Genomic DNA, 19,246 nt, shown 5'->3' with positions numbered 1-19,246 from the left:
GACTACACTGTTCCCACGAGGGTTCTAATCCCCGCTTAGCCACTGGAGAACGTCCCTCAGCGGAGCCTTCTAAAAGTTCTGATTTTGTGCTCCGGGGCTCCATCACTTGCCAGAAGCGGCCGACAGAGGCCCCCTCCCCCGCCATCTATCTTCCCGAATATCGCCTCGGATTCACTTCTCCGCATGTCCTACCTTCCAGAAAGTGGTCGCTTTTCTGTTCAGAGAGTTGCTGCTATTCTTTTCTTTGATCTCCTGTTGAGTTCGTAGGTGTTCAGAATGGTTTGATCCCTATCCAGCTGAATTCCTGGGACCAGACGAAACCCAGGTCTCCTACTCTTCCGCCATCTTGCTCCTCCCTGTCCTCCACTGTCAATGCTTTTTAATAATACTTTTGCTCTAAGATACACACACATATAAACACAGGCACATAGAACCAATATATACCTCCCCCTCTTCCCTTACTACCTAATCCCTCCAAAATACCACCCATTTCATGGGTATAATACTCTTTAGAATGAGTGTGGTGTTACAAATAAGTGCTTTCCCCCATAAGTTAACAGTCAATATTTAAGTACAGCAGTAGCATTTTACTTAAATTAATTTTCATGCTTTGATAACATATCTTCCTAAAATATATTTCAATTAAGTGACATAGGCAATTTAGAGATGAATCACCAAGGCTGGAAGAAATTAAATAATTTATCCAAGAACATACAGCTAATAAATAGCAGGAACTGGATTTCATCTTTGATCTTATTCTAAAGCCTATGCTCTTACCATCATACCACAAAGATGTCTTTTCTGCATTTATGAATATTTTCTCTCTGTGACTTTTATTTCTAATTTCCATTCTACTTTCCCCATGCTTCTTAAGGGTAGCACCAGGGTGAAGAAAGCAAGGAATTAATAGTCTACATTCTTTAATATCTGCCTTTGTAGTTCCTTTTTTGGCTATTTTAATTAGTACTTTCCCTCTATATCTTTTTTTTAAAGATTTTATTTATTTGACAGAGAGAGAGAGATCACAAGTAGGCAGACAGGCAGGCAGAGGGAGAGGGAGAAGCAGGCTCCCTGCTGAGCACGGAGCCCAATGTGGGGCTTGATCCCAGGACACTGGGATCATGACCTGAGCCAAAGGCAGACGCTCAACCGACTGAGCCACCCAGGAGCCCCTCCTTCTATATATTCTAATGATGATCTTCCACTTGGGTTGCCAGTTTCTTCTCTTTTTTTCTTCTTTTAAAAAATATCCTTATTTGAATTCTATTTTTAATTAGAATATTAATTTATATTAATATAAAAACATACAAAAAAGTACTTGGGGGAAAAAAAAAAAAAGCACTCTCCCAGGCTTCTTTCCTCTCTATCCAGCTCTTACACCCAATCACTATTCATAGTTTTTAGTGTATTTCCCCAGAATTCTTTATGCAAATATGAATATGGATTCTCATTTCCTCCCACTTTTTTTTTTTTTTTACCTCAGAGGTAATGTATTGTATACATTGTTTTGTTTTTTTGTTTTTTGTTTTTTTAAAGATTTTATTTATTTATTTGAGACAGAGAGAATGAGAGAGAGAGAGCACACGAGAGGGGGGAGGGTCAGAGGGAGAAGCAGGCTCCCCACCGAGCAGGGAGCCCAATGCAGGACTCGATCCAGGGACTCCAAGATCATGACCTGAGCCAAAAGCAGTCGCCCAACCAACTGAGCCACCCAGGCGCCCTGTATACATTGTTTTTTAACTTAACAATTTAATGCTGGAAATCTTACCATTTCAGACATATTAGGATATGGCTTCATTATTGTTTTTAAACTCAAAGAATTTTGACAATAATTTCAGACTTAAAGAAAAGTTGCAAGAATAAAAAAAAGTTCCTCCCTCTTCTCTCCCTTTTTCTTTCTATAATTTTTCTAGACTGTTTAAAAGTAAGTTGCAGATATGATGTCCCGTTGCCTCTAAAAAATTCAGTGTTTATTCTCTAAAAACAAGGAATTCTTTTTTTTCATTTGATAGTTGCTTTATTGCAGTAGTCTGAAACCGAATCCATCATATCTCCAAGGTATGCCTATATTTTAAAAACAAGGAATTCTCTTACATAACAATAGCAGAGTGATCAAAATCAGGAAATTAACATTGATACAGTACTGTTGTCTAAACCATATACTTATTCAGATTCCACTAAATGTCCTTTATAACAAAAGAAAATTCAAGATGGTGCACTGCATTTGTCTTCTATCTTTTGTCTCCTTTAATCTGCAAGTTACTAAGCCTTTCTTTACATTTTATAACAGATATTTGGAAAAGGACAGGCTAGTTATTTTGAGAATAAACCTCAGTTTGGGCTTCTCTAACGTCTCCTCATGAGTAGATTCACACCATACACTTTTGGCAGGGATAGTACGGATACTCGATTCTTGTCAGTGAATCATCAGGAGGCACATTATTGACTAGTTCCATTCCTGGCAATGTTAACTTTGGTAATGTCATTAAAGTGGTTATCTACCAGTAATATCGGCTGCAAAATTACTATTTCATCCTGTAATTAATAAGTATCTTGTGGGGGAGATACTTTGAGACTGTGTAAATATTTTGTTCTTCCTCAAACTTTTATCCAGTAGTTTTAGCACTGATACTTCTTGCCTGAATCAATTATAATTATGATAGTTGCTAAATGGTGCTTTTCTAAATCTATCATTCTTTGTATAAGTTGGCTTTCTACTGTGATGAAGAGGTTTCCCTTCTTATTCATTAATTATATTGGGTGGATTTATTCACTTATATTCAATGAGTTATAATCATTTGTTATCACTACTTATTTTACTGCTCAGATTGTCCTAGATTTAGCCAGTAGGAGCCATTCAAACTGGCTTCCATGTCTTTTTGACATATCCTTATCATTTTTTGAGCATTTTACTTTTGGGTACAGAAAAACATCCTTTCAAGGTACATTTTGTGCTTTTTTGCCTCACAGCTGGAATTAGCCATTTCTTCAACGATCCCTGGTTCCTTCTAATGGTCAAATACTGAGTGGCTCTGCTTCTAACTAGAGGATCTGCAGGGTTGCAGTGTCTCATGCTCTGTTCTGTTGGTCAAATACTGAATGTTATGTCTAGTTCCTTTTAATGGAGAATGGCATTTAAAAACTAAGATATGGGCACTAGGTATGTTCAATGCTACTGGGATATTATTGCTTCTAGGCCCCTCAGTGGTTGTATCTGGGAAATAGAGATATGTATGTAATGATGTATGTATACATGAACACACACACACAACACCACAATCATTTCTACACATAGCTATATGTATTAAGACCCATGAGTTCACACTGATACCTCTAATTCTAATCCAACGTGGCAGAGTTCATTCTATCCTCTTCTCTTTTCATGCTAACTCATGCCTCTGTACAAAAGAAGCCTACCAGTTCAGTGTTCACAGTTGCTTTGCTTTTAGCCTCTGGGGTAAGAGTCCCAATTATTTAGCTTTAAAGGTTAACTCCTTTTCCTGTTTCCTTCAGTGTTGTCATGTCAGTAATTTGAAATACAGTTTGGTTCATTTGTTTTTGCTAGCATTCAATTTTAGGCCCTCCTCCCATTCTCCCTCCTTTTCCTCAACAACCAACAACCCCCAACCCTTTCATCTGTCTTTTTTTCACCCATTCTCATTCAAGCCCTATTGGCAACCAATCTCAGACTAAATTTCAACCTTCTGGTGTTCCTTTTTGCTCAAATGAGCAAATACATGTATATATATGCTTTTATTTCCTCTTCTTTCTTACGCAAAAAAAATAGTGTACTATAGATACTCTTTCGCATTTTTGCTTTTTTCACTGAACAGTTACACATTTAATTAATCTATTAAACATTTTAGCTGTTTTCTACTCTTGCTATTATAAATAATGTTACAATGAATTATCTTGTATGTATATTATTTTGTAACTGTGAACAAGTCTATCTGAAGAATCAATTTCCCAAAGATATCTAGTAAAAGAATCTATGGATCTGGAATTCTGATATATATTGTTAAACTGATCTCTTATAAGGGTTCTATTAATTTACATCTTATAACAATCTATTGTTATAGGATGTAAACTACCCCAAAATTTAGTAGCTCAAAACAACAACCACCATTTATTTTGCTCACAAAATCCGGAACACAGGCAGACTCAGTGGGGCTAGCTTATCTTTGTCCCATTTGGTTTCAGCTGGGGTGGTTCAACTTTGGGCCATAAGATTCAATTTTAAGATGGCTTGCTCATATGGCTGACAAGTTGGTGCTGGCTGTCAGATGGGTGCTCAGTCAGGGGCCTCAGTCTCTTTCCATATGGGCCTTTGAACAGCCTGCTTTGGCTTCTTCATGACATGGTAGTTGGATCCTGAGTATAAAATTCACAAGAGAATCACCTTTTATGATCCACCCTCAGTGGTCACATCACTCACTTCTCCTATAGTCACAAGCCTGCCCAGATCTAAGGGGAAGAGACAGTCCCTCACCTCTTGATGAAGTTTTTAAGTTACATTATAAGAGGAGCCTGTGGGATGGGAGAAATTATGCCATTTTTGGAAAATACTCTCTGCCACAGTCTACCTTCCAGAATATAAAAACTCAGGGGTGCCTGGGTGGCTCAGTCAGTTACTCTTGATCTCAGCTCAGTTCTTGATCTCAGGGTTGTGAGTTCAAGCCCTGCATTGGGCTCCACTCTGGATATGAGCTTACTTTTTTTTTTTTTAAAGATTTTATTTATTTGAGAGAGAGAGAATGAGAGAGAGAGCGAGTACATGAGAGGGGGGAGGGTCAGAGGGAGAAGCAGACTCCCTGCCAAGCAGGGAGCCCGATGCGGGACTCGATCCAGGGACTCCAGGATCATGACCTGAGCCGAAGGCAGTCGCTTAACCAACTGAGCCACCCAGGCGCCCTGGATATGAGCTTACTTAAAAAAAAAAAAAAAATTCATATCCTTCCCACATACAAAAAGCACCCATCTTCTTCCCCAAGACCCCCAAGTTTCATTCCATATCCTGGCTTGAAGTCCAGGATCTTGTCATCTAAATTAGGTCCACATACAGATCAGGATCTTAGAGTGTAGATCCTCAGGTATGGTTCCTTGAATGCTTTCTCTCTATATCATGACTGGTGAAATAAAGAAGTAGTTATCTGGCCCCATCCTCAACCCCCCCCCCCCATTTACAATGGTGGGAAAGGCACAGAAATAACCACTGGAGACACCCCCACTCAAGAAAACAGCAGTTTGTCGAAATTCTAAAATGCAGCTGAACTGTGCACATGTTGAGAGGTGTGAACGAGAAAGTTTTATTTCCAAACCCAGTAACTCCTAGTTTCTTTATATTTAACAGTTCTTTTTTTAGCCTATGCTTTTTCTTTTACATTTTGCTTTAGGTATCCAGAACCCTAAAACAGTTGGGGCTTTCAATTTTCTACTTGAAAATCTCTTTAGATAGATCATTGAGCTTGTAAGTATATTTTCTATTTTCCTTGTTATAAAGGTGATAATGTTGCTCAATATTTCTTCTTTGAAGGTCTCCTTTTACCCAGCTCATAACAACATTTTCTTTACTAGCTTTTAAGCTCTGACAAAGGTCCTTTAGGCTTCCACTAACTCTCCTTGAAGCCCTTTATGATTTCACTGTCTTTTCCTTTCTATCCTCTGTCTGTTGCTCAATTAGCTCTGTTAAAAAGCCAATGCCATATGTTCTAGGTCTCTGTTTTGACAGTACCCCATTCCAGGTACCAAAATCTGTAACAGTTATCTATTGATAGACAGATAATCTATCAATGGGGTGTGTAATAAACCAAATAATAGGGGATTAAAACAGCAATTATCATCTGTTTTGCTTACAAATCTGCAATTTGGGCAGGACTCAGCTGTGAGCATTAGTTCCTCTCCAGGTGGGCTTCTTCATATACATATATATATGGAATATGACTCAACTATCAAAAAGAATGAAATCTTGGGATGCCTGTGTGGCTCAGTTAAGCGTCTGCCTTCAGCTCAGGTCATGATCCCAGAGTCCTGGGATCAAGTCCCACATCGGGCTTGCCCAGCCATGAGCCTGCTTCTCCCTCTGCCAGCCACTCCCTCTGCTTGTGCTCATCTCTGCCAAATAAATAAATAAAATCTTTAAAAAAAGAAAAAAAAGAATGAAATCTTACCACTTGCAATGATGTGGATGGAGCTAGAGTATATTATGCTAAGTGAAATAAGTCAGTCAGAGAAAGACAAATACTATATGATCTCACTCATATGTGGAATTCAAGAAAGAAAACAGATGAACCTATGGGAAAGGGGGAAAGAAAAAAAGAAGAGAGGGAAACAAGCCATAAGAGACACTTTGAGTAGAGAACAAACTAGGGTTGATGGGGAGAGGTTGGTGGAAGATGGGCTAAATGGGAGATGGGTATTAAGGAGGACACTTTTTATGATGAGCACTAGTAATGTATGTAAAGTGATGAATCACTGAATTCTATTCCAGAAACCAATATTGCACTGTATGGTAACTACCTAAAATTTAAATAAAAGAAACTGCAAATTAATTAATTAATTAAATCAAAACATGGGGATGTAATGTATAGCAGGGGGACTATAGTCAATAATACTGTATTGCAGATTTGAAAGTTGCTAAGAAAGTAAATCTTAAAAGTTTTCATCAGAGAAAAAGTGTGGTCACTTTGTATGGTGACAGATGGTAATAGACTTAATATGGTTATCATTTTTCAATGTATACAAATGTGGAATCATTATGTTGTACACCTGAAACTAACAATCTATCTCAATTATACTTCAATAAGAAATGGGAGACAAACCATGGGAGAATTTCTTTATAACCTTCACTGAGGAAAGACTTTATAATTACTGGGAATCCAGAAGCCATAAAAGAAACGATTGATGGGTTCAACTCCTTAAAAATATCCAAAAAATCTGCATGACAAAAGAAACTATAAGCAAAATAAAAAGACATTGTCAAATGAAGAAAAATATTTTGCCACTCAAATTAACTGTGGGCTAATCTTTGAAATATACAAAACACTCCTCTAAATCAATAAGAGAAAAAGGAGTCCAATTAAAAAGTTGACAACATAAAAGGACAATTCACAGAAAAGAAAATTCATATCTCAAACACAAGTAATATGTTCATCTATACTCATAACAGAAGAAATTTAAATTAAAACTAGAGAAAGCTTGATATTTTATCACTAATCCACAAGCTTAGTAACATAGTCTCTTCACAAAGCTTTTGGGGAAACAGGCACTCTCTTATACTGCTGGTATGAGTGTGTGACAAGTTGCATTTTCAGAAAAATGGCCAAAACATCTCCCATCAGAAACACTTTCTTTACAATATGACTTTGATACACATTGTATCAAGAGACATTGAGGCCTGGGACGCCTGGGTGGCTCAGTCGGTTAAACGTCTGCCTTCGGCTCAGGTCATGATCCCAGGGTCCTGGGATCGAGTCCCACATCGGGCTCCCTGCTCCGCGGGGAGCCTGCTTCTCCCTCTGCCTCTGTCTCTCTGTCTCTCATGAGACTCCCATGGTTTGTCTCCCTCTCTGATTTCTTCCCATTCAGTTTTCCCTCCCTTCCCCTGTGGTCCTTCCCGCTATTTCTTATGTTCCACATATGAGTGAAATCATATGGTAATTGTCTTTCTCTGTTTGACTTATTTCACTTAGCATAATCCCCTCTAGTTCCATCCATGTCGATGCAAATGGTGGGTATTCATCCTTTCTGATGGCTGAGTAATATTCCATTGTATATATGAACCACATCTTCTTTTAGCATAGACATTTTAACAATATTTGTTCTTCCAATCCATAGCATGGAATGTTTTTCAATTTGTGTCTTCCTCAATATTCATAAGTGTTCCAGTTTTCAGAGTACAGACCTTTTACCTCTTGAGTTAGGTTTATTCCTAAGTATCTATGGTTTTTGGTTCGATTGTAAATGGGATCAGTTGCTTGATTTCTCTTTCTGCTGCTTCACTGTTGGTGTATAGAAATACAACTGACTTCTGTGCATTGATTTTATATCCTGCCACTTTACTGAATTCTTGTATCAGTTCTAGCACTTTTTTGGTGGAGCCTTTTGGGTTTTCTACATAGAGGATCATGTTGTCTGCGAAAAGTAAAAGTTTGGCTTCTTCTTGGTTGATTTGGATGCCTTTTATTTCTTTTTGTTGTCTTATTGCTGAGGTTAGGACTTCCAGTACTATCTTGAACAACAGTGGTGAGAGTGGACATTTCTGTTGTATTCCTGACCTTAGGGGAAAAGCTCTCAGTTTTCCCCCATTGAGGATGGTATTTGCTATGGGTCTTTTGTATATGGCTTTTATGATGTTGAGGTATGTTCCTTCCACCCCTACTTTCTTGAAGGTTTTTAATCAAGAAAGAATGCTGTATTTTGTCAAATGCTTTTTCTGCATTTATTGAGGGGATCATATGGTTCTTATCCTTTCTTTTATTAATGTGGTGTAACAAATTGATTGATTTGCAGATGTTGAACCATCCCTGAAGCCCAGGGATAAATCCCACTTGGTGGTGGTGAATAATTCTTTTAATGTATGGTTGGATCCTTTTGCTAGTATCTTGTTGAGAATTTTTGTATCCATGCTCATCAGGGATATTGGTCTGTAATTCTCTTTTTAGTGAGGTCTTTGTCTGGTTTTGGAATCAAGGTAATGCTGGACTCATAGAATGAGCTTGGAAGTTTTCCTTCCATTTGTATTTTGTGGAACAGCTTCAGAGAATAGGTATTAATTATTCTTTAAATGTTTGGTAGAATTCCCCTGGGAAGCCGTCTGGCCCTGAACTCTTGTTTGTTTGGAGATTTTTGATTACTGCTTCAATTTCCTTGCTGGTTATGGGTCTGTTCAGGTTTTCTATATCTTCTTGTTTCACTAGTAGTTTATGAGTTTCTAGGAATTCATCCATTTCTTTCCAATTGCCCCATTTGTTGGCATATAATTTTTCATATTATTCTCTTACAATTGTTTGTATTTCTGCCATGTTGGTTATGATCGCTCCTCTCCCATTTGTGATTTTATTTATTTGGGTCCTTCTCTTTTCTTTTTGATAAGTGTGGCTATGGGTGTATCAATTTTGTTAATTCTTTCAAAGAATCAGCTCCTAGTTTCATTCATCTGTTCTACTCTCTTTTTTTATTTCTATATTATTTATTTCTGCTCTAATCTTAATTTTCCCTTCTCCTGCTGGACTTAGGCTTTATTTGCTATATTTTCTCCAGCTCCTTTAAGTGTAAGGTTAGGTTGTGTATTTGAGACTTTTCTTGTTTCTTGAGAAGGGCCTGGATTTCTATATACTTCCCTCTCAGGACTGCCTTTGCTACATCCCAAAGGCTTTGGACTGTTGTTTCTTCATTTTCATTTGTTTCCATGTATTTTTTAAATTTCTTCTTTAATTTCTTGGTTAACCCATTCATTCTTAAGTAGGATGTTCTTTGACCTCCATGTATTTGTGGTCTTTCCAAATTTTTTTTTTTGTGGTTGACTTCCAGTTTCATAGTATTGTGGTCTGAAAATATGCCTGGTATGATCTCAACCTTTTTGTATGGGTTGAGGCCTGATTTGTGACCCAGTATGTGATCTATTCTGGAGAATGTTCCATATGCATGCAAAAAGAATGTATATTCTGCTGCTTTAGGATGAAATGCTCTGAATATGTCTGTTAAGTCTATTTGGTCCAGTGTGTTATTCAAAGCCGTTGTTTCTTTGTTGATCTTCTGCTTAGATGATCTGTCCATTGCTGTGAAGGGGGTGTTAAAGTCCCCTATTATTGTATTATTATCAATGAGTTTCTTTAAGCTTGTTATTGATTTATATATTTGGCTGCTTCCAAGTTGAGTGCATAAATATTTACAGTGGTTAGATCTTGTTGGATGTACCCCTTTGTTATGATATAGTGCCCTTCTGCATCTCTTATTACAGTATTTGGTTTAAAATCTAGTTTGTCTGATACAAGGATTAGTACTCCAGCTTTCTTTTGATGTCCATTAGGGTGACAGATGGTTCTCTACTCCTTCACTTTCAATGTGGAGGTGACTTTGGGTCTAAAATGAGTCTCTTGTAAGCAGCATAGTGATGGGTCTTTTTTTTTTAATCCTTTTTGAATCCCTATGTCTTTTGATTGGAGCATTTAGTCCATCTATATTCAGAGTAATTATTGATAGATATGAATTTGGTGCCACTGTATTACCTGTAAAAGTCACCGTTCTTGTAGATTTCTCTTTCCTTCTAGTCTTTGTTGCTTTTGGTCTCTCTCTTGTGCTCAAAGGGTCCCCTTTAGTATTTCTTGCAGAGCTGGTTTAGCATTCTTGAACAACTTTAGTTTTTGCTTGTCTTGGAAACTCTTTATCTATCCTTCTATTCTGAATAGATTAACTTTGCAGGATAAAGTATTCTTGGCTGTATATTTTTCCCATTTAGCACATTGAATATATCATGCCACTTCTTTCTGGACTGCCAAGTTTCTGTGGACAGATCTGCTGTTAACCTTATGTGGCTACCCATGTAGTTTAAGGACCTTTTGTCTCCAGCTGTCTCGGAATTCTCATTATCTTTGTATTTTGCAAGCTTCACCATGTCTTGGTGTGGACCTGTTTTTGTTGATTTTTGAGGGGAGTTCTCTGTGCCTCTTGGACTTGAATACCTGTTTCCTTCCCCAGATTAGGGAAGTCCTCAGCTGTATTTTGTTCAAATAAACCTTCTGCCCCCTTTTCCTGCTCTTCTTTTGGAACTCCTATGATACAGATATTATTGTGCTTTGTGGAATTGCTGTGTTCCCTAAATCTACTTTAGTGATCTAATAGTTTTCTTTCCCTCTTTTTTTCAGCTTCAGTATTTTCCATAATTTTATCTTCTATATCACCTACTGATCCTCTGCTTCCATCCTCATTGTGGTTACATCCAGTCAGTTTTGCATGTCAGTTATAGCATTTCTTATTTTGGCCTGACTAGTTTTTAGGTCTTTTATCTCTTCTGCCAGGGTTTCTCTGGTGTCTTCTATGCTTCTTTCAAGCCCAGGTAGTATTCTTGACTGTTGCTCTAAATTCTTGTTCATCTATATTGCTTATTTCTGTTTTGAGCAAATCCCTGGCTGTGATTTCTTCTTGATCTTTCTTTCGGGGAGAATTCCTCCATCTTGTTATTATGTCTAGGTTTCTGGGGGTTTTTTTGTGTTATGAAAGCTTGTTATGTTTCCTGCTCCTGAGAGTAATACTGTATTAAGAAGGGGTCATACACTGTCCACAACCTGGTGCTTCAGTAAGTGTTTCTGGTGTATGCTGTGTGCATTCTGATGTTGTGTTTTGGCTGCTCTTTCCCTCAGGTGAGTCTTCTACACAGTTCCTCCTTGCTTGCAGTAGGGTGTGGTGTGGTTTGATTTGTTTGTTAAGATAAACCTGGTTAAAAAAAAGACCTCATCCAAGAAAGGAGAAAAGGAAAAGGAACATAAACGAAACAAAGAAAAACCTATAAGCCTAGAGAGGAGCTGAACCCTGACGCCTGCCACCCATAGCCACCAGGTGTCGCCGCCACGTCCCCAGAGCGGGAGGGTGGAGCGGCTGCAGACTGGGAGTAGCATGAGGATCCTGGGGCGCCGCTCGGCACCCCTGGGCTCAGTCCCCATGGGCACCGGCCCCCAGGACCGATGAGGAACGCCCTGCTCTACGGCCCCTGGGGCCTGCACATCGGGAACAGAGCAACCACCTCAATCAGATCATGACTGTCAAAAAGCAGAGTGTCTGTTTGATATGAGGACAGCGGGAACTTCTGGCTCTCTGGATGAGACCACCTATGAAAGACTGGCAGAGAAGACACTGGATTCCTTAGCAGAGTTTTTCAAAGACCTCGCAGACAAACCTTACACATTGGAAGACTACGATGTCTCCTTTGGGAGTGGTGTTTTAACAGTTAAACTGGGTGGAGATCTAGGAACCTACCTGATCAACAAGCAGACCCCAAACAAGCAGATCTGGTTAACTTCACCCTTCAGTGGGCCCAAGCACTACGACTGGATGGGGAAGAACTGGGTGTATGCACACAAAGGCATGTCCCTCCACCAGCTGCTGGCCACGGAGCTGACTAAAGCCTTGAAAACCAAACTGGACTTACCTACTCTGGCCTATTCCGGATAAGGTGCTTGATGCCCAGCCCAATCCCAAAGACATGAACAGCTCTGAAGCCCAGACCCCGGCTCCGTCCTGCAGCTGAGTGTCTGGTCTGTTCCATTCCCACTTTTGAGGACAGCTGCATGGCATGTAAGGAAGGGCTCTGTGAAACGAGCATGTTGCCTCCCACCCTCCCCCAAGTTCAGATTTGTAATTTCCATAGTGTTTTTGGATTTATTGTCTGATTTCCTCCCTCACAGGAGATTCCTTCTCTTTTATAAAAATGTCCCTATACTCATACATTTATATATATATACCTTACAACAAAGAAAAATAAGAAGGAAAAATTCAGGACGAGAAATGACTTGATTTCACTCTTGGTCCTTTGAAGGACTTAACTGCACAAAACCACGTGAAGAGGGCTGGCCGACCTCCCCTTTCTGTCCCCAGATGAGACTCATTAAATAATGAGTTGTCTATAAACAAACAAACAAACAGAAAAACAACTATAAGCCTGATGAAGCCAACAATCTAAAACTATAAGTCTAATCCCCAACAAAAAATAAAGATAAAAAATAAAATAAAATACTATATAAAAAATTAATTTAAAAGAAAGAAAGCCTGGTCCTATTTCCACCAGAACTGATGCTGATGCGTTGGAGCACTCTACGATCATCAGACCTGGTACATTCAGGGGTGCCTGTGTTGGTCTTCTGAGGGAGAGGCCAGCTGTGCTGGGTCACAGTTAGACCTGCCCTTGGAAAGATGCCCCTGCAGGGAGCAGGGGATGGGGTTTGGTGTAAGGGACTCCAGCCTCCACTGGAGGTGCTGTTTCTCTCTGAAGTCTGACAGTGCTGGTCGGCAGGGAGGGTGGAAGATGGTGCCTCCCTGTCTGTCTGCGGAGGGGAAAACTTGGGGCTGCCGCTGTTCAGGAGGCCCTCACAGAAAAGGGAACAAGCGCCTGTGTTCTAGGCTTTGGTCAGATTACTGCCCTCAACTTGTCTGTGCCCAGCTGTTGGCATGCCCGGTTCACAATTCTCCTGTTTTATCTCTGGCTGGTGGTTGGGATTCAGAACTTCAAATCTTAAAGGGCCTGGCAAGGCTCTGACCTGCTCCCCTCCCCTGGAGGAGAGCCTCACAGTGCACCTGGCACTGTTCTGTCCCAGAAAAGCAGTCGCATGACGTATGCACAGTGGCTGGAGTCTATTGTGATGCACAGAGAAAAGCTGTGACCAGGTCTGCCCGTGCCTCTCTGTCCCTGCTGCTGAACGGCTGCTCACTGGCTCCCTGTGCGCCCTTTGTCCTTAGAGAGGCAAAATACCCTCTTCCAAATGTACTCCAGGAAGGGGAGTGATCTCTTCCAGTGCGACCCAGGGGATCCCCTCACCATGGTGTATTGTACGAACACTACATGCTGCTCTCTCTCGCACTCTCTCCCTCTCTTCCTGACTTTGCTCCACAAAAAGGGTTCCCTCACCTTCGTGGCATCACAGCTTTTCTCTCCCCCAATTCATGACTCTGAACCTCGCATCTCCCATGTTTGCTCCCTCCAATTGTGCAGATTGTTTTCTTAAACCTCAGACTGATTTCCTAGGTGTTCAAAATGATTTGATCTAGCTGTGTTCAACGGATGAGGCAAGCTCAGGGTCCCCCTACTACTCCACCATCTTAACTTCTCTCAGACTGCATTCCTTTTTATGGCCAAATAGTATTCCATTGTTATACACACACACACACACACACTGCATCTTCTTTATCCATTCATCCACTGAGGGACATTTAGGTTGATTCCATATCTTGGCTATTATAAACAATGCTATAAAGAACATAGGGGGGGCATATATCTTTTTGAATTTGTGTTTTTGTTTTCTTCATATAGATACCCAGAAGTGGAATTGCTGGATTGTATGGTAGTTCTATTTAAAAAAAATTTTTTTTTAAGATTTTATTTATTTGATAGAGAGAGACACAGCGAGAGAGGGAACACAAGCAGGAGGAGTGGGAGAGGGAGAAGCAGGCTTCCTGCTGAGCAGGGAGCCCGATGCGGGGCTTGATCCCAGGACTCTGGGATCATGACCTGAGCCGAAGGCAGACGCTTAATGACTGAGCCACCCAGGTGCCCCCTATTTTTAATTTTTTGAGCAACCTCCATACTGTTTTCCACAGTGGCTGCACTAATGTAGTTTCACCAACAACTCTACAGCCTTGCCAACTCTTGTTAATTTTTATCTTTTTGATAACAGTCATTCTGACAGGTGTGAGATAATATCTCACTGTGGTTTTGGCTTGCATTTCCCTAATGATTAGTGATGTTGAGCATCTTTTCATTGGTCTGTATGTCTTCTTTGGAAAAAATGTCTATTCAGATCCTCTGCTCATTTTTTATATCGGATTGCTTGGGTTTTTTTGTTACTGACCTATATGAGTTCTCTGTATGTTCTGGGTATTAACCTCTTATCTGATATGTGATTGCAAATATCTTCTCCCACTCAGTAGGTTCCTTTTTTATTTTGTTGATGGTTTCTTTCCCTGTGCAGAAGCCTTTTGGTTTGGTGGAGTCCCATTTGTTTATTTTTGCTTTTGTAGCCATTGCTTCTGGAGTCAGATCCCAAAAAATATCACTAAGACGGATGCCAAGGAGCTTACCACCTTTGTTTTCTTCTAGGAGTTTTATGGTGTCTGGTCTTACATCTTTCATTTTTTTCTTATAATTTTTTTTTTAAAGATTTTATTTATTTATTTAAGAGAGAAAGTGAGAGAAAGAGAGAGAGAGAAAGTGAGCATGAGCAGTGGTAGGGGCAGAGGGAAAGGGAGAAGCAGACTCTCCTGGTAAGCAGGAAGCTTGACGTGGGGGTTGATCCCAGGACTCTGGAATCATGACCTGAGGCAAAGGCTGACGCTTAACCCACTAAGCGGCCCAGGCGCCCCTCTTATAAAATTTTTATGGCTTAATTTTTCACATTTAAATCTTTGATCCATTTGAGGACTATCCTAATGTAAAGTATGAGGTATGGATTCAACTTTACCCTTTTCCAGATGGCTCCCCAGAAATGTCAGCATCAATTATTGAATAAACTATCTTTTCACCACTGGTCTGAGATGCAATCTTTATAATATGCCAATTCCTATTTGTTCAAGAAATATTTAGTACTTCCTATGTGACAATCATGGTGCTTGAGATATACGGGGGAGGGGGAAGACTAAAATTTCCCACCCTTATGAAACTTACTTACATTCTAGCAGGGGAAAGTAGACAAAAAACATGGTAACTGGGTAAATTATACATTATGTTAGAAGATAAAAGAAGAGTAGAGTAAGAGGGTCTGACAAAGTGAGGGGTGAGGCAGTTGCAACTTTACAAAGGATGGTCAGGAAAGATGTCACCGGAGAGGTGATATTTGAAAAAAAGACTTGAAAAGTTAGCAGTCCAAAGGCCCTAAGGCAACAGTGTGTGTGGCATGTTCAAGAAGAAGAATGTGACCACCGTGGCTAGAGTGGAATGAGCAAGGGGTAGAAAAGTAAATGATGAAGTTAGAGGGGTAACAGGCCCAGATTCCGTAGGACTGTCTGGGCCATCATGAAGACTTTGGCTTTCACTCTGAGTGAAATGGGAACCATGCATTTTGAGCAGAGCAGTGACATGATCTGATTTACTATTACCCTGCCACTTCCTGGGCTACATCTTTTTGAAATCACCTTTTTTCTTCCTTTGCCTTTACCACTCTTGCTAATCTCTGCTGTTTCCCAAAGCAAAGCCCTCAAATCCACCTATTTTTCTCCACCTTCTAGTTTTAAGCTATTATTTTCTATCATATACAATATGGCAGTAGCTTCCTAAGTGGATTTCTCCTCCTTCCTTTCTTGCTGCTCACAAATTCACTTGTCATATAACACACACCTGGGTGATTTTTTTTTTTTTAAGATTTTATTTATTTATTTGACAGAGCAGGAGGGAGAGGGAGAGAGAATCTGAAGCAGACTCCACGCTGAGCACAGAGCCCAATGAGGGGCTTGATCACACGACCTCAAGATCATGACCTGAGCTGAAACCAAGAGTCGGACACTTAACCAACTGAGTCACCTAGGCACCCCACACCTGGGTGATTTTTAAAGTAGAATTCAGTTAATTTTACTATCCTGCTTAACTTCCTTGCAAGGCTTTCTACTACATTTAGAATAAAACCCAAGCTTTTCTTCATGGCCACAAGGGCCTGTATACTTAGGCCATGCATACTTCCCCAAGCTTATCTCAAGTCATTCTCTCCCTTCCTCCATTCCAACAATGGTGTATATTTAACTTAAATATACCCATGGTTTTTACACATAATATTTACCACATGCCTAAAATGCTTTTTTTCCCCACTTAGTTTTTATAACTCTTATATATCCTTCACATCTGACCTTAAATTTCACTTCCCTAGAGACTTTCTTCCCTGATTCTCTAATGCACATTCACAGCACCTTATTCTTATTTTGTGTAATAAACATCTTAATTTGCAATTCTTACTATATTTGTTGAGTGACTGTTTCTGTTACACTATAAGCAACTTGGATTTAGGAATACCTATTTTGCTTAGTGATGTATATCTGATGGAAAGAACAATTTCTGGCATGTTGTAGCTGCTCAAAAAATACTTGTTGAATGAACCATCTTCTTTCTTAACATAATAAGTTGTTCTGGAGAATTAAAACAAACTCCTTCGGCTAGAATGCCAAGAAGCAGATATATCACTTTAGTTCTTGATGTCTTTCTAGTCCTGTCTGTGGGGAGTCTTATAATTAAGAGTAAACTGAATAAATCTATTCCCTGCAACCCAAAGATCCCAAAGCAGTAACATTCCAAATAAATGCTCAACTCGAGCTGACAGTCTCCTTATTGTCCCTGCTCTTGCATAAATTTTATTTCCTGTCTGCAATGGCCCCGTCTTCTTTAATCTTCAAATCTAACCAGTATCAGCACAAATTCAAACTCCACCTTCTTTATGAAGTCTACCCTCATCCTTCTAGTTTCAATAAAATTTCTCCTTTCTCTGAGTACCTCTTGTATTTGTTGTATTTTGTATTCTTAGTAGCAGTCCAACATTACATTTTTTTTTAAAGATTTTATTTATTTATTTGAGACAGAGAGAATGAGAGACAGAGAGCATGAGAGGGAGGAGGGTCAGAGGGAGAAGCAGACCCCCTGCTGAGCAGGGAGCCCGATGCGGGACTCAATCCCGGGACTCCAGGATCGTGACCTGAGCCGAAGGCAAGTCGCTTAACCAACTGAGCCACCCAGGCGCCCCCAACATTACATTTTTTTAAATGTTGTGTGGTTTAGGTGTGTAAAAATCTCCTCCGATGAGTTTATTGGCTACCTACAGATAATGTTTATCTCATATAATTTGGAACAAGAGATGTCCTCCTATTTGAAGCAACTGATACTAGTATCTGGTGTGTTAAGCTAAAAAGCTAAAGTTGAGATCCATAGAAGATATCTTAAACATTTTAATTTGAAATATATAATTGTATATTCATGTGCTCGTCTTTTGATGTGAAATGAAACCTTTTCTGAGAGTGATTTTAATGATCATATGTCCATACCCATAATGCATCAGTTTCTGTTTCATTAAAATGCAACAAGCAAGGGACACTTGGGAACTAATATAGGTGTAGAATCCTCTAAGATTTTTATGATTTTCCTTCAGTGTGTTACAGTTTGCTCACACATAATTTGATAGCAATTTTTTAGAAAGTGACTGGCATTTATAAGGTCTTTCCAAAGCATTCAACTAGTTTTCACAGAAACAACTCCTCGTCATAGTTCTACCTCATCAGCTTACATAAATACTTAATCAAATTATAGAACAGTAACAATAGGCTTAAACAGGTTTTGCAAGAGGTACAACAGAGTCTTGATAAACATTAACTCCTGGCAGATGTCCTCAGGCATATTTAATAATGCCATTAGCTCCAAGCAGTCATTGTGACCTGGGCATCACTGATTGTTTACAGAGAGAACGGCAAGTGTTGTTTAAAGTCTGGTGAGTTGTTTAAGTGATGGATGATCAAAAGATAGTCTATAGTTTCTTTTGTTTCTTATACAATATCTAGCCCAGACATGCTGGAAGGAGAGAAGAGCTATAAAGGGTATATAAAGTGAATGGGAAACATCCTATAGAAATTATCTGTCCCAAGAGTCTAAAGGGCTCTGGATTCACTTCTGAGAATTGAAAAATAAAAGTACCCATATTCTGAGAACTGTAACAGCATTTCAGAGAGTAAAACTGAACTTACCTGAGACCTGACTATCTGTGATCCATCACTCATTTCTTTCTCCTCCATGTTCCCCCCTTGGGAAAGTATAGCATTGTGAGAGGGCATAACTGGGAAAAAGAAAAAAGAAGCATCTGGTAAATACATGGTAATAATGCTGAAACTAACTCTTGGAATTTTTGTTTCCTGTTAGAATGGCAGACAGTTTAGAGAGAAGCCCTTTAGGACATAAGCTTAAAGGCTGGATAACTTATTGAGGAATTCAATGTAAGATTTTCTCTTTCTCTTATTGTGGCATATGGGAAGCTCAAGAAAGCTCAGTGGTTTTTAGCCCTGACTACACAAACTGGGTTGTTTTTTTTTTTTTTAAGATTTTATTTATTTATTTGACAGAGAGAGACACAGTGAGAGAAGGAACACAAGCAAGGGGAGTGAGAGAGGGAGAGGCAGGCCTCCCGCTGAGCAGGGAGCCCGATGCGGGGCTCCATCCCACGACCCTGGGATCACGACCTGAGCCAAAGGCAGACGCCTAACGACTGAACCACCCAGGCGCCCCAACCTGGGGATTTTTTTTTAAAAATGCCAATGCTCAGCCCCTATTCCCAGAGATTTGTTTTTTGTTTTTGTTTTTTTAAATTTTTATTTAAATTCTAGTTAGTTAACATATAGTGGGATATTGGTTTCAGGAGTGGAATTCAGTGATTCATGACTTACATACAACATCCAGTGCTCATCATAACAAGTGCCCTCCTTAATACCCATCACCCAACTAGCCCAGAGATTTGGATAAATCCAGTATTATACAAATTGGTCTGGGGTGGGCCTGGGAAACAGCATTTTAAATTCTAAAGTC

General features: G+C 39.6%; 1 protein-coding gene across 3 annotated transcripts in view; it reads right to left on the bottom strand.

Annotated features, from left to right (window-relative positions):
• The window catches only part of ZNF713 (zinc finger protein 713), a 47,483-nt gene that overhangs the window by 15,693 nt on the left and 12,544 nt on the right, over window positions 1-19,246 (bottom strand). For 2 of the 3 annotated variants that reach the window (XM_064593031.1, XM_064593030.1), the window contains exon 2: window positions 18,415-18,503. The exons of the other annotated variant lie outside the window; for it this stretch is intronic. In XM_064593031.1, coding sequence (XP_064449101.1) covers window positions 18,415-18,501 — 87 coding nt within the window. In that variant the 5' untranslated portion in view covers window positions 18,502-18,503. The remainder of the gene's footprint in view (window positions 1-18,414; window positions 18,504-19,246) is intronic. 3 annotated transcript variants of the gene reach the window in all.

Source organism: Mirounga angustirostris, unplaced genomic scaffold, assembly GCF_029215605.1.
Source record: "Mirounga angustirostris isolate CCGP_5_RB_7025 unplaced genomic scaffold, mMirAng1.0.hap1 SCAF_5, whole genome shotgun sequence".
NCBI classification, from domain to species: domain Eukaryota; kingdom Metazoa; phylum Chordata; class Mammalia; order Carnivora; family Phocidae; genus Mirounga; species Mirounga angustirostris.
This window is presented reverse-complemented; position numbering and strand designations above follow the sequence as displayed.